Genomic DNA, 18019 nt, shown 5'->3' with positions numbered 1-18019 from the left:
GTAACAGTATGAATGAAAACTGTATTGACGCAGCAACGCTAGTAATCAAATAATAGCAGTTCTTAGAAAGGAGCTGAGCTGCTGTGGGGCATGGGAGAAGGAAGGAAAAGGCATTGACCCACTGGTTCGGTGGTGTCTGTTGTCTTCTTTCTATTCAGTCCACACAGGTAGGCTTGTACAGCTTTTTAGAAGCTGGAATTTTGGAACTGTATGAAGGATACCTTTTATATCTTGCAGCAGTTTTCTTTCTTATCTATGGATGAATCTTGTGTAGTTTATTAGTAGAAAAAATTACAGTTGCTTTAAGTGTGATGTTAGCAAACAACGGGAAGGAGCAAAGCTCTCTTGCATGTTCAGGCATATCGAGGGGATTGCCAGTTAAACTGAGGATACTATTTGTCACCTCTGGGAATGGAGTTCCTGAAGCCATGCCAAGATGTGCATGTTAGCATTTTCAGACGTCTGTTTCCATGTGAATGATCTGTGTGTAAGGGCTTGGGTAGAACATAAATTTTAGTAAATATTTTGGAAAGCTGATTTATAGGAGGAAAAACATCTGTTGCTAGGAAAAATAAGGAGTGTATGTGGAAGTAATGTTTCAATTCAGACTGAAAACATTAGGAAGGCAATAGTGGCAGATACCTCATCTCCTATATAAGAGCAACCATATTGGATTTTAACAGCTGTTTTCTTAGCTTGTAGTCCTTCTTTTAGTAGAGAAAGTGATATAATGTATGGCAAGGACAGAAAATGGAAACAATCTGACGCAGATTCTGACAAACCCATGGCATCTAGTTAATTAAGACTTTGTAAATTTGAAGCGCGCATTGTTTGCTTTTTTGATGTTGATTTACAGTATAATTTTTACTTCTGAAATTATGTAAAGACTTCAAAGTGTGTACAGAATAGATCTTCTGTGGCACGCGTTGTTTGCTGCTGTAAGAATATCAAAGCAACTATTTAATATCTAATTGATAACATGGATGTTGCTGAATTTATTTTCATTATATATTCCTCTTGGAGTATTATAGATGTGACGTTTTAATAAAACTTAGTATTTTTGTGGAAAAAATCAGTGAATGTGAGAGTTTTGGTATTAGAGTAGTATGTTAGCATACGTCATGATGGTCATGTACTGCTGGTAGGAGTTTTAGAAACTTACAATAATGACTCTTTTGTTTTTTTTCTTGGCTACCGTTTCTTTTTCAGGTATGTAAAACTTCACTGAGTTTCTCTCCTTTTCCCCCCTGTAGTTGCATGTGATGTTTGTTAACTCCTTTTTTTCCTCTCCCTACCTGAACTTAGTTTGGAAATACTATTAGAAGTTACATGTTTCAGCATATAAGCAGCACTTTGCACAATAGTAAAATTCTAATAAGTACATGTAAAGTTGTTTGTGCGTATTAGAATAATCACCATTGAGTAGAAAGTATGCTGCCTAGAGTAACAGATGATCGTAATGTTCTCTTGGACGTAGGTAATAGTGTATTAGTTCACTTAAATGTAACGTATTTTAGAATTTAAGAGTAATTTGTTTATATGTAATTTTTCTCTCTTTTTATTACACTGCTTTCCCAGCAAGGACAAGTTTGGAAGGTTTGCAAAGCTTTTCACCTTCCCTTTGCCCGCTTGCCCGCTTTCAGAATCGGTCTCATACTCCATGACTTCTGTCTCTACAGTCCACAACTCGGTCATAGAAATCAATGTGGAAAAGTTTTTAAATGAGCTGTCATTCGAGTTCACTATGTTGCGTAGAAACGCCTAGCATGTAATTTAGTTTTGCATGAGACACAAAACTCCTTTGCAAACCCCTATGAGGACTATAAAACTAAGTGAATATTTGAGAGAAAACACAATTTGAGCACAAATTTTGTCATGTAAGTAACGCTGCTTTTAGTATGTTTCTCCAAACTAAATGGCATAGCATGGCTTGCTAGTCAGAGTAGTTGAGAAGTGTGTCTGACAGCATGCACTGTAGCTGGCAAAAGTAGGTGCTTCGTCAGTCGTTTGTCCATAGAAGCTGTTCTGATATGTCTGTAAGTTATTTAAGAGACTTAACACTTAGTTGCGACTTCTGTTCAGATCAAAATTTAATGACATTTCTTGATTGCTGCTTTTAAAGCATAGCCTATGCTACTGTCGGAGTAAAGAAAATGAGCAAAACTTGAGTTCTTAATTAAGGAAATAGGATACTGTAGGCAAGTACTGGTGGTTTTATTGTGGGATGGAAAATTGTCTTGCAGTTAACAATTTAAAGAAAAATTAAATGCAGATTGGTGGTGGGGCTTTTAATTCTGTTTCACAAAAGATAGTTTAATCATTTAATGTGCCCAGCACTGTCCTCCACAGATGATGACATGATTGAATTTTCTAACAGTTATTAACTCCAGATGAATACAACACTACCTCAAACCAGGAATAGTATTAAAAGGAAACCATTTTTTTTTTCCTCCTTCTTTTAGGATTGAGTTTTTTCCCTCACTGCTGTTCTGCACTAACTGCTTTGATACTTCCATGCATCTTTTTCAGTAGAAGAGCATCTCTGTACTGTTTCCCATTGCATATTTCAGCTGTGACAGTCCCTGCACTTTGCCTTTCATTTTATCACCTGCTCACTAAAAACAAACAAACAAAAAAAGTATCTTTCTAGTTTGTCTTCAGATTTGCACCTATCACAGCTTTAGACGAGTGATTGTGTTTTTACTTCATTTTTTATTGTATTTTTTTATAGGCATGTGGTGACCCCAAAGCCAAACCATCCTATCTTATTGACAAAAACCTGGAATCTGCTGTCAAATTCATAGTCAGGAAGTTTCCGGCAGTAGAAACGCGCAACAACAATGTAAGTAACTAAATGGCTATATAAGTATTTTTCTCAATACCCTTCAGCACTTGTTGCTCAAATATGTGAGGTTTTGTGTATTCTTATAAAGCATCTGATGCTGACAGTTGCAGTTGGAATACAGTTGTTGATTCAGATGTCTGACAATACTTTAGAAAGAACTGTCTCCAATGAGAGACTATTACACTGTAATTCTGGATTGGTTTTGTTAGGGTAGGACACTTTCTGGTTTTCCTTTTGCCTACTCTCTTCTGTTCCATTTCAAAGAATTGTCAACGGGAAGTAGTCCTTGAAAAAATCACGCCCTATTTTGATAGCAGAAATTCTTGGTGACCAGCCTGATTGCAGAAGATGGAAGTTGCATAACTTTATTTGTGATGAGACCTGACCAGCAGATCAATAAAAGGCACCTGACTGCAAAGTGTGAAAATGTGTTTGTACTTTACAGATGCTCGTACCTTACAGGTGCCCTTGCCTATGAGGTCAGTCCCTGTGGGAGTAAAGAATGCTTTAGTACGTCAGGAGAAACCTTGTGAAGTACAAAAATACAGAAATGTAATTGTTTCCTCCTCAGATGTAGTGAGTTCAGTTGCAGTAGGAAATTATTTTTCACCCTTCTAAGTGATCCAGTATTGCTGAATTTGACTTTGTAGCCTTTTAGAGATAATTAAGGTTGTTACATTAAGGGTAGGCTTTTTCACAGGTGATGTACACTTGTTTCTCTGTTTCAATTTGAAAGTCAAGGGAAAGATTTTTGTTTTACCTGCTTATATTTCTTTCCAAAGGTGGAAGTGGAGGTAGGTGTTGGGTTTGCATGTTCCCTGCATGCAACTACTTGCATGTGTGCTTGAGAGGTTTAGGCTTGCTTTAAGCATTCAGGTTTCTGCAGAACGCTAGTGGTAATAGCAGTGGGAATAATTAGTTTCTTTTACAATGCCATTTAGAATTTCTATGTAATGTCTCCAGTAATACCAATGGAAAAAAAAAAATCAGAAAAACTTTCCCTTATGGAGGAAACTATTTCAGTAACATTGCTTTCTCACTTTAAAATTTGTACATGTTCTGCACTGTTTAATATCGCTCATCTTTGTATTGAAGTTGATTGTGTTAGTAACAAATACGGCAAATTCTTTATCGAAGTTATGTAAAAACAGTAAACCCTTTAAACCATGTTTGGTCAATGTTTCTGTATTCTCTAAACTTCAGTGGCAGCTCTACTATTAAAAGTGAAAGATTATGCACACAGAATTTGTTTAATGCAGTTGCGTGTATGGTCTACATGTCTTCTGGTTGTTGACCATGAATTTGGAGCTTAACTAAGGATAGATATTTAAGGATTTGGTACTGTGAAGTTTATGGAAAGAGATCAAAGCTAACTTGATATATTTTGACAATCACAATTTCTAAAATAGGACACGCTCATAATGTTTTGTCATTGCCTTGTGTTTATTTACCATGAGCCAGCCAGGCCTGTGTTTATTAAGCAGTTATCAAAAAGCCTACCCTCTTGATGTATGAGCACAGTTTAAAGTAGGGATTTTGAGTTCTAGCAGTAGGCAGCTGAGGTTTCCCTCCCTGAGGTCAGAGCTGACGGCAGTTTGCTTGTCTTAGTTATTTACAGATGTTTTCCTGTAGTGTGTTGTGTGTCCCAAAAGAAACCTTTACCCATAACAGATACCTGATGAGACAAAAGCCATGTCATGTGCAGAGAAAGTTCTAGTTTGATGTAAGATAAATTTTTGTTTGTAAACCTTAGCTTCAAAAAGGCAGAAGCATCTAGTTCCTGGTCAGGAAGATGTTCCCCTCCTCGCTCTTCCTTTGTCTCCCTCCTTCCACTGGCCACCAACCAGCTCACTGTATGTTAGGAGGGCATACCAGTGAGTTCCTTCAGTAGGGAAATGGGTGATCAGAGATTTGAAAGGGCAGGAAGCTTATTGAAACAAGGACACATCAATTAATGAAATATTACGAAGGATTATTGTAGGGGAAATAGTTGAGAAGTCATAACCTGTGCTTCCGCCTTGCAGTGAAAATTCCAGGACAGCCTTTCAGGGAGGCATTTTGGATTTTGTATGTTCAATTGCAGCGGTTGCCATAGCTAACCATTGTGCATCTATACAGTTAGTAATACCTATTGACTTCTCAGTAGGTGATGTTGCTAAACAAGCTTCCATTTGGTGAGAGAAGCAGTGGTGCCTGCTTTTTTTGATTTTTTTTTTTTTTGACCTATTCTTAGCTGCTAGTTTGTTTTTCTTGGGTGCCATCATTTACAGTGTTTCATGTCTCAGAGATGAACAACACACTTTATTGAAGAGTGAATCAGATAAATGCCCGATCTCGAAAAGCCTGCATTTTTAGTCTGTTGAAACAAGTGATTCTGTTATGTTTGCTGTTGATAGCTTTCACATCTTTATTCACAAACAATACAGCTCCTGGTTATGTTCCTCCTTCAGTGTTTGACATGCTGAGTCAGACTGGAGTGATGTCTGACAATTGCTGATTTTCAGTATTGTAGCAAGAGTGAAAGTTTATGAGCAGTTCAAACAAAAATGAAATGCCCGATGAATCCTTGCTGACCAGGCTAAAAATTAAAATGGAATAGTTCATCTTCCAGAGGATCGATTACAGATGAACTCAGTTCATAACTCACTCTCTCCTGTTGTCCTCGGGCAGTCCCTGTGATCTCTTACACTTGCCCTTTCTTCTCCAGTCACCATCGTGAGCCACATAACCTTGCAAATGTGCAGTTTGAAGACTGAGCTCTTAAATCAACTGTTAATGATGTTGGCCAGCAATGTAGTACTGCTTAATAGTGTATGAAATACCTGCAAAGGAGGGAGTGTATGTAAACAAAAAAATTAAAGGAGTGACAAAGTGAGAAACAAACATTTTCAGAGTCCTATTTGAAAAGGAAGCTGTATAATAATAAAGAGTATCTATCTTCTGTGTTTGGGAAACCTTAGTATTTATATTTATTTTAAATTGACTAAAGCTTTGCTTTGAAAAAGCCTTCTAAATTGGAGAAGCCTTCCAAAAAGCTTTATAGCACCATCGTTCTTGGTCAGCTCAGTGATCTGATTGTGCTAGTATTGACTCAGGGTAACGTTTATTTTTACTGAATTTCCTTGACTGGCTTCAGAAGAAAAGTTCCAAAGTAAGCGATGCAGAAGCAGCCTGATTTTTCTGAAGGTTTTTTAGACCTCATGCTCTTATAAGGTGTACAGGCAAAGTTCTCACCACAGAGAAATCAAAAGGGAATATACAGAACTCCAAAAAAATGTAGTAGGACCTAAAAATTGCTCTTCTCAGCCAATGCTAACATTTAATGCCTTTGTAAAACCAGAAGAAAATACTTCACAATGGGGAACTGAAGATGCAGGGAGAAAAGATGTAGGTTTTCTGTAGATTGTGTGTGGGGTCTGAAAAATCTGCTGCCTGCACAGGTAAAGCTGTGTCTTAGTGTGATGGAGCTAGCTTCCTTTCTGCTTTCCAAAGCACCACATATGGGAAGTAGTGGGAATATCAGCCTTCTTGAACATATGTTTTTCTGTTATTCAGATTGCTCCGCAGCAATTTCCCTGTAGAAAAATGTCCTATATTTTTAAATGTCTACTGGAGACGTTAAGGCTTAGTCATTGCTTAGCAGTAAGCAGACCAGGGAAACATTACTCGGAAGTTTGTAAGTGAATGGTTAGTGGGAGAAACATCCATGTTTTCTGCATACTGCTAATCTTCATCTTTTAGTAGCTATCTTCCCAGTATTGTTCGTATCAATTCCATTGTGTTTTATATTGACTACACATTCAGTTTCTTAGGAGATAGTATTTTGGGGCGTTATTTCCCAGATTAAATTGTAATAATTTTCTGCTGTATTATGCCAGCAGGGACTGAAAATAAGATCATATGAGAGTAGAGTACAAGCAATGCGAGCATTTCCAGCCTGCCTGGGTTAAGATCTGTAGATATAAATCAGTTCACTTTACATTTTATTTACTTTTTGTTCATGGGTGTGTTGGCTTTTTCCTTTTAGATCCCAGTATGTATGTTTGGTCTGCTTACTCTGTCTTTCATGGTTTCACTTTATAGTGAGCTGGTTGCGTAGCAAATTAGCTGGATGTGGGAGAGGTGGTGTGGGCACAGCGTGGCTGGACCTCCTTGGCCAAAGCTTATTAGAAGACATGTTAATGCATGCTTTTATTAAATGCTTTTTTTCTATAATAAAATTATTGAAATATGCTCTTTATAACCAATCTTGCTTTTTAAGTTGTGATAGGTGCTTCCAATAATTAGTCTTTTTCAAAACACTTAACTTTTTGAAATACTCCTTTCAGCCCCTGCAAGGAGTACAGTGTCAAAAGGAAGATGTAATTTGTTTGTCTGCTTGTTTCTAAGGAAGCTTTTAATATTGTAATTTGCACAATGCTAGTGAAGATAACTTTAAATAGATAAAATTAGATAAAATTTAAATAGATGAAATTAGATAAAATTCTCTTCCAAGGAAAAATCGGGGTCTCAGCCGTGCTGCCTCATGTATTGGTAATTCTTTTTCTCTAAAAAACTTTTGAGGAAACGGTAGGGTAATTAACACCCGTGGCAGCTGATTTCTTAAGATTAGCTTAAGCAAAGTAACTTAAATCCCCAAATTCAGTAAACTTAAATATTTTTCCCCAGCTTTCTGGAGTTCTATATCTGTCTGTCGAGTCTGGGAGACTCGATTTCTCAGACACCTTATTGCTTACTTAAGCAATAAAAACCCAACTCCCTGTATTCTACCACAAAACTAACTGGGTTCCTGGCCATGAAGACTGAAATCTTTTCCAGGTAAGAGGATGCCGTGCTTTCCTTGCACGGCTGCCTGTTCAACTCTGCTCACTGCTGCTCAAGGAACATACATTGCTGAAGGGACTGCAAATGAGATTGGTTGTCCAAAACTCACCAGGGCAGTAGTTTAGTTTACAGGAGATCTCCCTGCATGAGTAAAGCCAGACAACGAGTAACTAGTCTCTGTTCAGCTTTGTACAAGCAGTTGAGATTTCTTGTGCTTGAGAATAGGATGTACTAAGTTTATTTCGGAAGAAACAGCAAAATATCTGCAACAAATAAAATTTTATCTACATTTAACTAAAAATCATTCAGAATTGAAATTGCTCTGCTCATGCCTTGCTCTGATCCAACCATACCTGCTGTTCTGATTTTGTACGCAGTATCATGTCTGATATCTTCAGTTGTTGCCTGCATAAGACTGACTTCGCAGCTTAAAATGACTTATGCTATAATATAATCGGAGAATAGTATGTAAAATTTTTCAGCCTGTCATTTGAAAGTGAGCATTTTTTCCTAGCGATTCCAAAAGGTAATGTGAAATCTTAAAGTCTCTTTAAAATGTTTCACCAAACAGAACTGTCATAATGTAACTTATCTTTTTTCAAAATCGTAAGTGCTATCAGCAGCGATGTTTATATTCATGGCTCAACCCCTGATTGTGCATGAATTTGAGATGGAGTAGCATCCAAAACCAATTTATTTTTTATCAATTTTTGTAATAAATCATTGTAGTACACTGCTGTAAGTCAAATCAGTCCATATGAGTCACTTGCCAAGCTAAACCAACTAGTCATGTGCTCACTCTTGTTGCTTAATAGTGTATGCAATACCAGCAAAGGAGTGAATGTTTGTAATACTTAACCTGTTTTCTTCATCCATTAAAACTGAAATCCTCTTTGATTTGATGATTGACAATTTAAGAGCTTGGGTATTAGGAAAAAAGAGAAACAAAAAAACCTCATTAATACCTAAACAGTATTTTAGTTAAGCAGTGTTACTGAGATGGCATTCCAAAATTAGTTTTCATGCATTTCCAATGAAGTCTTTCATGATTTCATGACATAAATGTAAGGATGCAGGCATCTAGAGACGTATGTCCAAAACGTTTTTATCTATAGAATAGCACAGACGGGACTTCTATTCTGTAAACAGTTGCCTCGGAAATGTCAAGACCTGTGGGCAAAGCTTGTACAATACAATAATATGTAATAAGCCTAATGTAGGAATTACTGTATGAATTTATGTAAAAGAAAGTGAGAGAATGGGGAAACTGTTCCTTATGACTGACAGGTAGATCAGTTTTTAAAGAGGAGCCTCGCTGCTCCAGTTGTCTGCCATTGTTAATAATATGGTCAATCCTGGGGCCAGTGACAGTTGTGGAGGGTCATGGGTGACTATTTTCTTTTCAAAAGAGTTAACTTAGTGCTAGAAACTTGAAAACAAACCAAAAATAGATCTTGCAGTAGAAACATTAGTTAGTAAACATGTTAAATATTCCATTATCTCTTTTTATATGCAGCCTGTCACTTCAGAGGCTGCTTTTAATTGGAAATAACAAAACCAAGGACACATCCATCGTTCTACAGTTAGTTTACAGAATTTAAACCTCATTTTCTTCATTTGATTAGATCCTTCTCTCTCCCCACCGTTCTGCTATGGATTTTGCAGATGCAGAACTTTGTTCACATGAGTTGAATTTTTAAAATCTTTATCTGAAGACTCTACAGGTGGCAAGCGTAGTGAGTACAATAAATGACAGTAAGAATACTGACAGTGATGATTTACCCCTGTCCCCAGAATTTTACCAGTCAGAATTTGTAATACTGCTTTTTGAGGCTTGTATTCCAGCTAGTAAGATTAAGTTGATGGTGTTTTCTCTGAGGAGATTGTAATATCTATGGTGTCAGTTTGTAGAAAACAAATACAAGTTTTTAATGATCATACTTGCAGGAAAAATATTACACTGGTATAAGAAGGAGAAAATTCCCGTACCTACTGTCTATTCACGGATTGTAAAATAGGACATTTATTCACATACTACTGCTACCAGTCAATTAAATGTGATAAAATAGTTACAGAACTACAGTTATCCTCTGGTTTTCCACACATAAAACTCTCTGAACAACCCTTTCTAGTTGTCTCGTATTTTTCCTGTGCCTTCATATTAAATTGTATTTATTCACATTGTTAGTACGCCAGCATCTGTGTCATTACTTTGTTGTCTCTGAGCCATTGTGTTCATGTAAGCTTTAAGTGAGTCTGTCTTCCACTTTCTGATTTGTTTTTTGCTTCCTTTAATGCGCTTTTTTTAATGTACTTGCTCTGTGTACATAATCAGTTGTGTAAAGATTTTGGGGGTTTAGTATGAAGAAGGAAAGGCACAAGACAACTTGGTAAAGATCAGTTTCTTCTCTTGTAGATAACGTACTTGATAAAGTGTCAGCTTCACCCTCTGGTATAATCTTTTGATGCTAGTAACGTTTTAAGAGTTATTTCTTCAGCTTATCCTATTTTAAAACTTTTGTTGAATATTGGAAACAGAAATGTTTGCTGATAAACGGAAATGCAGGCTAAGGAAAAAAGCCTCAAACCAAATATATAGCACCAGCTATTTCTTAACAGCTGTTAAGAAATCAGTAATGGAAAGTTTTGTTGCAGTGGGTGTGAAAAGAGCTACACCCACATTCCTGAGTGATAAAAATGCAAATAAACAACCAAGACCCTACATGCTGTAAGCTGTATTTTTAAACATCACTGGTCAGGCTGTGCTGTATGAATTGAACTGTTTGCATCATACTGATTTAACGGTGATTACAGTTGACGTGTTGCTTTACTTTGATACTAATATTTTAAAAAAAGTTTTCTTACACCCTCAACACTCGAGTTCAAAGAATGATCACCTTAACTCTGTATGAAAGTTTTAGCATCATTTAAGTATCAGTATTTCTGGGAATACAGGTAACTAGTTAACAGTGCACAGCAGTGATTCCTTAGTTCTTGGTTGAGTGTAACGAATCCCCCCCCTATATTCTCTTGTTTAATGTACAGCTTCACAGAATTTCTGAAAAAAGATTATTTATTTTGCAGGCATAGTTCCCAGCACTGTCTCTCTATTTGCCATATCTCCCCACTTCATGGATTGTGGCCCAAATGTGTTGTGGCTTTGAAACTGTCACGTCCTCAGTTGCTACTTGTTATACCAAACATAGATGTTGTGCACAACAACCTATAATCTTGATAGTCTCCCTTAGCATTGCACCTCGTTTAGTGTGAGTTAGGATTGCAGTAGGAAAAAGTTGTTAAAGCATATGTGCAGTCGTAATGCAAGTTTTGGTTCCGTCATCTTTCTGCGCTAGAATTATTCTTATTTCTGAACAATAGCATATGGTCTGTTTCTGAAAAATCATGCAACATCTCCTCAAATTCATCCAATTCACACTTGTGTTAGTTGCACAGAAGCAAATCCTATTTCTGCTTGGTCTTTTAAAAACAAATCACTTGCAATAAATAGATTAAACGACAGGGGCAGGATGAAGATTAAAACCAAGCATCTTAAGTGACGAATGTTCATCGTAACAACTGTTGACTGATGAAGCAGCCCTGAAAGTACAAAGCGCTCTTTCCTCTGGGGAGGTCCTGAGTAGAGACGCAAGTTGGCCTGGAGGTTTGCTGGAGCTGTGCAGACCTGCAGGAGCTCCAGGCTTTGAGTATGATGATGCTGGATGCTTCGTTCTCTGAGCACGAGGCAGTTAAAGTTTAAGGTACACACTGGGAAAGGTAGCAGCAAATACATACTGAGGATCAAAATGCAAGTCATAGGACTTATATTTGAAAACAGGTTTTGTACAGCAGCAGTTTAAATGGAAATAACCTAGTGCATGAGAGGTTACAGAATAAGCATGTGTACTTGCACCCATTTTTCATTTAAGTCCCAGCTAATGACTGTGTGAAAGAAACTTAAGTATTATATAGGGCAGGCATTCAAAATTGGACCTTCAAAGTTAAATCCTTTGCTGTGGTTTAAAAGTAGGCAGGAGTATTTTATAATGTACCCATTCCAGTTTGCTTGTAACTCTGTATATGCCTGTCTTTCTTGGCTATAATGGAAGTCTTAGAGCTCAAGGCTTCTAAAAATCATAATCACTTCTAAAAATTAAGAGGAAAGAAGCAAAAATTATCTTACATATGATACAGTGGTCCAGGTAGTCTGTTTTTTGAATTTAGAGGAATTTTCATGCTTTACATAAAACTGAGAACACAGAGCACAGCTTTATAAAGAGAGGGAGATGAAGAAGCGTATTCAGTTCTAACCTTTCGTGACAATAAGCTAACCAATTTGAAACAATTTATTTAATCTTTCTTTATAATTGATTGCTCTTGCTGAGAAGAAAATCCTATTTAACTTTGTCAGTCTTTAATTTAAAATCTTGCAGCTTTTTGGAGGGCGCTTTTTCATATTGAGTATTATGACTGCTTTAACTCAATTCATATATCGGGAAAGAGACTTAATTAGTAGCTGGATATTGCAAGTTAAATAATTAGATTCTTGCAGTGCTGTGAGACTGTAATACATAGATAAACAGTATGGCAGTTCAGTAACAGCTGCTTCTTTTGTGTGTGTGCTTAATTGTAATTAAGTGATCTGTCTGGTTCCTCCAGAAAATTTTGAAAAATATGGAAATTAAATGATATTTCATTGTCTGTTTAAAAGAAAAATCCATGTGAACTATTTTATGCCTTTGTATTCACATTTGCCTCTTCCATTTTATCCACCAGTGTCTAATGCTAGTGTTTTGCTTCTTTTTTGTTTCTTTATTTTGTTGCTTTTGTTTGAATGTATTATTGTGTTTATATGGAACTGGTCAAAGAACCGTTACTGTATTTTATGTTTGTATCTACATTTTATTTTGCATGCTTAACGTGGCTTTGCCTGGATATTCTTTTTGGTAAGTTCAGAATTTAAAAGCATAATGTTTTTCTGTAGTAAAGTTTGTAACCTGCCACCTTCTTTTCTCCCACTTCAAGTAACGTCATTGGGTTTTTTTTTTTTTTTTGGTCATACTGATTTGTGCTCACGTACTGTTCTGCTTTTGCTAATTATACATATGATAACACTGTTTTCCTAACTACCCATTTTCATCTCTAGCTGAGCTAAACAATATGACTTTGGTACTAATGTGTACTAATTTGACTTTTATCTTCAAAGTGTAGTCAGCAGCTGTTAAAATGATCTGTTCTGAGAACTCTTGTGTGTATTTGAGACACGCAGAACCTCAGTCTTAGAAAACCATGTTAAGGCTTCTTTGCGTAGCCTGGTGGTTACTCTGCACTTCACAGGGATTATTTTTCAGCGGTCTTCTCAAGTTCTTCTAAGAACAGTGTGCATGTTTATGTTTCTCTTTTAGCAACAGCTTGCTCAGCTCCAGAAAGAAAAATCGGAGATTCTGAAAAACCTGGCATTATACTACTTCACTTTTGTTGATGTTATGGAATTTAAGGTAAGGTATTGCAAATATGCCAGTTGTTCTGTCACATCAGGTTTCTGTCTTTCTATTTATGAAATAACACTATATAATGAAATAGCTGGACTTGTAGCTCTGTTCTTTAAAAAAAAAAAATAAAATCAGTCTCCATCACTAAGCATCGTAAAGTGATTTACTGAGGTTTTTTTTAAACTAAAGTTGTTCCTTTGTTTTTCAAGGACCATGTTTGTGAGCTGCTGAACACTATTGATGCTTGCCAAGTCTTCTTTGATATTGTAAGTTTCTGGGTTTAAACTTTCAAATGCCACTTTCAAATGTTTTTAATCAGAGTCCTGTGTGGAGAATTAGAAGGACATGTTTATGTTAGTCCAAGGAACATGACATCTCTGGTTATAAATGCAATAGAAATAAAAATACTGTAATCTTCAGATCTCTAACTTTTATAAGACCATTTTAAACATGGACAGCAGTAACAGGATTGTCTGTTACCAGGCGTACAAATCTTTCTGTAATTTTTCCTTTATTGTATCTGCAAGTTTATTCTGTCATCTACATGCTTAAGCCACGTAGGCTTACAAAACAGGAATGTAACTGCTGTCCACCTAGGAGATCTGTGAGGAGGTCACTTCTGGTGTTGGCTAAAGCAAGTACAACAGCAGCTAAAGGTGTTACATTTTAAAAAATCCAACAAAAAACAAACAAACAAACAAAAAACCAACCAACCAAACAAAAACAAACAAAAAAACCCCACCAAACACCAAAAAAACCCCTAACAAAACATCAAACACCTTTTCTTTTTGGTGTCAACTTTCTTTCCTGATGTTCATAATGTCACCTTGCTAGTTTTAGTCATTATTATAAATTTTGGCTGACTTAGTTTCATACTATGAAAGAAGAGCAGGTATATATCCTATGGAATGATCTTACCAGGCCAGTGGAATATGCACTAGTGTTTTTACATTACAGAGTCTTATTAAAATATAATTCACAGGCCAAGGCACTTGCTGACTGGTTAGTAACATCCAAGAAAAGTTTTCATATCTGTCAGCCAACCTATGACACTTGAGCCCGGAAAGATTTATTTGCATGCTTGGTTTCATGAATACAAACAGTTCTGGGGATCTGAGTGAATAAATTAAGATTATACAAAGTCTGTATGCAACCAGAACAAAAACTTTGATCAAGACAGTCCATCGTATCTAAAAAATGGTGAAAATTGGTGGAAAGGTAAGGAAGAAGTTTTATACTTGTTTCTGAAAGTTTTAGAGTGATAATTTACTGTTTTTTATCTCTAGACTGTAAACTTCGATTTAACAAAGAACTACCTAGATTTGATTATAACCTACACAACTCTAATGATATTGCTGTCTCGAATTGAAGAAAGGAAGGCTATCATTGGATTGTATAACTATGCCCATGAAATGACACATGGAGCAAGGTAAAAATCTGTTGTGTAAGAAGTGTGTTTAATAATAATACTACTAATATTAACTACACCTGAGTGAATTGTTTGTTGTTGCTTTTAGTGACAGAGAATATCCACGCCTTGGCCAGATGATTGTGGATTATGAAAATCCTTTAAAGAAAATGATGGAGGAATTTGTACCTCACAGTAAAGTATGTAACTACTTTTCACAGGAGCACAGTAACCTTAATTGAGAGAAGCAGAGATAAAAAAGTAAATATGCGGGAGTTCGTTTTGTCAAAAGCCATTAGGTATAAATTTTACAGGAGAGTTTACTTATAATGGATGTCTGGGGCTGGGGATTGATATCCTATTAAATAACAACCTACAGAAATACAGGAATGCTAAGACCCGTTGGTAAGGTTCCATTTTATTCACTAAGGATTTGAAATTGATTAAAAATCAGTTGTGGATCATCTGATAATAGCTACATCTGTGTTTTGGTTTGTAGCTTGAAATTAAGGAGATTCCTCATGTTTCTACAAAACCATTTTTTTCCTGGTTTACCATCCTAGATGAATGTGTTTTTCTGTTTTGAAACCTGAGGGTTTTTGCTTTCGATTGCCCTTAAACTAGGGATGCTGGAGATCACCGCTGCCTCTTTAATGATATCCCCTATGCTCAAAAGCTGACATTGTGTACCCTGCTCGGTTGACTTCACTAAGTTAAATGAACCCAATTCCTTTAGCCTTTTCTGTACAAATGTTTTTAAGCTTTTATTCTTACACAGCTGGTTGTGCTGCAATTCTGTGATGATTTATCTGGGCTGTATTTTCATATGAGAATCCCTTGGAAAAGTGACAGAAGCCTCCCCAAAGTCAATGTATATCCTGTTTATCACTTCCTGTTTGTCCACTAAGCTTGCTCCTCTGTCAAAGGAAACAAGATTTGTTTGATCGGTGCTGACAGACTGTAATTTATAAAGGTGTTATTTTCTGGGTGTTTGGAAATTGATTGCCTAACAACTTATTTTGGAATCTTTGGGAGGAGTTTAAGTTAAATGCTAAGTTATTGCCTGAAGTTTTTAAGGTTTGCGGTCCGTCCCCCTCTGCCCCCGGTTTTGAAGTCTAGGTACAAGATGTGTTTTCCTTCTCTAGTCCTCTTGAGATTTGTCTTAATTTCCTTAAACTTTTCAAGATAGTCACTAGAAGTTCAGAGAGTTTTTCACCGACTTCTCTAAGTGCTTTGAAGTGAAATAGTTTTGAATACTTCTCATTTGTCTAAATAAGCTGTAATCTTATTTTTGTTATACTTTCTTCTGCATGATTCCTGTCTTGTTAAGACTTATTTAGCTAAGGATCTCATTTGCAATTAATCTTTTCTTGTATACATTTTAGCAAAGATGCTTCACTTTTCACTATTATTTTTGTTTATGCTTTCGTATTTAATAATGGACCAATCTTTTCCTTTGAAACATTTTGTAAAGCCATTTTTCAGTCTGATTTTTGCTCTTCTGCTTATTCTGTGCCAAAGGTATAAATTGGGGTCAGTGATCCCCTCAGGCACCATGCTATAGAAACAAATCCTTGGGTTACACTCTCATGGAAACTGCACACTGAAGTTATCCTTCCGTCATCTCACTACTTTGCAGTAAACCTGACAGTTGTTTAGTCCTTTAAATTAGCTTCAGCAGATGACTTTTTTGTTTTGTTTTTGTTTGCCTGAGTGACCGTCTTTGCTGCCGTAATGCTTAGACCTGGCTCCCTGAGGACTCATACAAGCACCAGTGTTGATGAAAAAAAACAGGGAGAAGGTGTGGGACAGCACTTACTTGGATAAGCTTAATCTGCTATGCAGATGCTCCTGTAGACAGTATCTGCTCAAAATAATTATAATTTGCTAGCAAAGAAGGAAGGACATACTAAATGAAGTGTCAGAGAAGGGAATAACACAATAATTGGGATGCTTGAATAAATAATGAGCAACTTTCAGTTATACGTGACAGATTTGTTGTCCCCTATTGATTTTTTTCATGTCCTCTGATTCTGAACTCAGAGTTTTAGAACTCTTAATTAAAAAATAATAAAAAAAATCAAAACCTTCTGCTTCTCTTCATCCCTCCCTTAGCCTGGAATAGTCTTTTATATGTGAAATAAACTAGATGCAATGGGTTTTAACCTCAGGTTTAATTTCGGAACTAGTTCAATAAAATGTTTTGATTATTGTTAGTAATAATGCTGAGAAAGCAGCACTACTGATAAAATAGTGTCTCTTGTTCTTGGAGCATAGCAGTGTCAATACACAGTTCACAACACGAAGTAAAGAACTTGGATATTTATTCAAGACTGAGCCGTGAGGACATCTTCAAACTAATCATTGCTCTCCTTTTTAGTCCCTTTCAGATGCTCTGATTTCACTCCAGATGGTCTATCCTCGAAGAAATCTCTCAGCTGACCAGTGGAGAAACGCACAACTACTGAGCCTCATCAGTGCCCCCAGTACAATGCTTAATCCTGCACAGTCTGACACAGTATGGCCTTTTAATTTGCATTATATGATAAAGTTAAGCAAGGTTTCCCATAAAATAATGTAGAGATGTTTTGTTTTCTATTTAATTACCTTCATGTGGCTTTTAATAAGAGATGTAAATAGGTTAGTTGGGAGAGCTGAATACTTCAGTATGGGAGAGAAGTTTTCTCACATCAATTAAAGCTTCTGTTGGTTACCTCATGCCTTCATTTCCAGTATTTGATAGTCAAAAGATGAAAGGAAGCAATGTTAACTTCTGCAGTGTAGAAGGAAGGAATCCTGTGTACTGTCTCAGATGTTTGTGGGGCAACAGACTGAGAGTCAGACCTGATACTTCCTCTAAAATTTTTACCCTTTGCTTTTGCTCCCTCAGTTGCGATATGAGTGGTCATATTTCTAAAAAATTCAAGCATTAACAGCTGTCACGTTGTGATTAACATACATCAAAAGCCTTTAGTTCTTTGATATTCTTAAATATAATGTTTGTTTGAAGCTAAACATTTGTCAAAAATCGTTCACTGTTTTGTTCAAGGTATTGAACAAAATATATGGAGGGTATGGAAGCTCGTTTCATGTTCAAACCCTCAGTTTCTAGAGGGATGAAACAATGCCCTGTTAGTAATTATAAGCTGTCTTCCATGATTCATCAGCGTTTAAGGCTTTATTTGTACCTTTTTTTCTAAAAAGTACTTCTTATGAAATATATTGTCTTTTATATAATTAGTTTGATACAAATTACTGTTTTTTCAACAGATGCCATGTGAATACCTCTCTCTGGATGCAATGGAAAAATGGATCATTTGTGAGTAAAATCTACCGAAACAGCTCGTGGTTGTATTAAAAAAATAGTTAACATTTAAAAGACTGCTTGCTTTTCTGTACTGTAGAAAAGCTGTTGTATTCAAATTAGATTCTAAAGAACTTGACTAAATCTCA

At 36.3% G+C, this 18019-nt stretch overlaps 1 protein-coding gene across 5 annotated transcripts in view; it reads left to right on the top strand.

The window, feature by feature from the left end:
* The window catches only part of NCKAP1 (NCK associated protein 1), a 62162-nt gene that overhangs the window by 10526 nt on the left and 33617 nt on the right, over positions 1-18019 (top strand). For 2 of the 5 annotated variants that reach the window (XM_087732391.1, XM_087732388.1), the window contains exons 2-8: positions 2732-2842; positions 13072-13164; positions 13368-13424; positions 14445-14587; positions 14676-14766; positions 16947-17084; positions 17837-17885. In XM_087732391.1, the coding sequence (XP_087588517.1) occupies positions 2732-2842; positions 13072-13164; positions 13368-13424; positions 14445-14587; positions 14676-14766; positions 16947-17084; positions 17837-17885 (682 nt within the window). Of the gene's footprint in view, positions 1-1578; positions 1597-2731; positions 2843-13071; positions 13165-13367; positions 13425-14444; positions 14588-14675; positions 14767-16946; positions 17085-17836; positions 17886-18019 lie in introns of all 5 variants that reach the window. The other 3 variants (XM_087732387.1, XM_087732386.1, XM_087732390.1) reach the window with 3 other exon arrangements.

Source organism: Nipponia nippon, unplaced genomic scaffold, assembly GCF_047370975.1.
Source record: "Nipponia nippon isolate SJK-2023a ecotype South Korea unplaced genomic scaffold, ASM4737097v1 scaffold_5, whole genome shotgun sequence".
Taxonomy (NCBI): domain Eukaryota; kingdom Metazoa; phylum Chordata; class Aves; order Pelecaniformes; family Threskiornithidae; genus Nipponia; species Nipponia nippon.
This window is presented reverse-complemented; position numbering and strand designations above follow the sequence as displayed.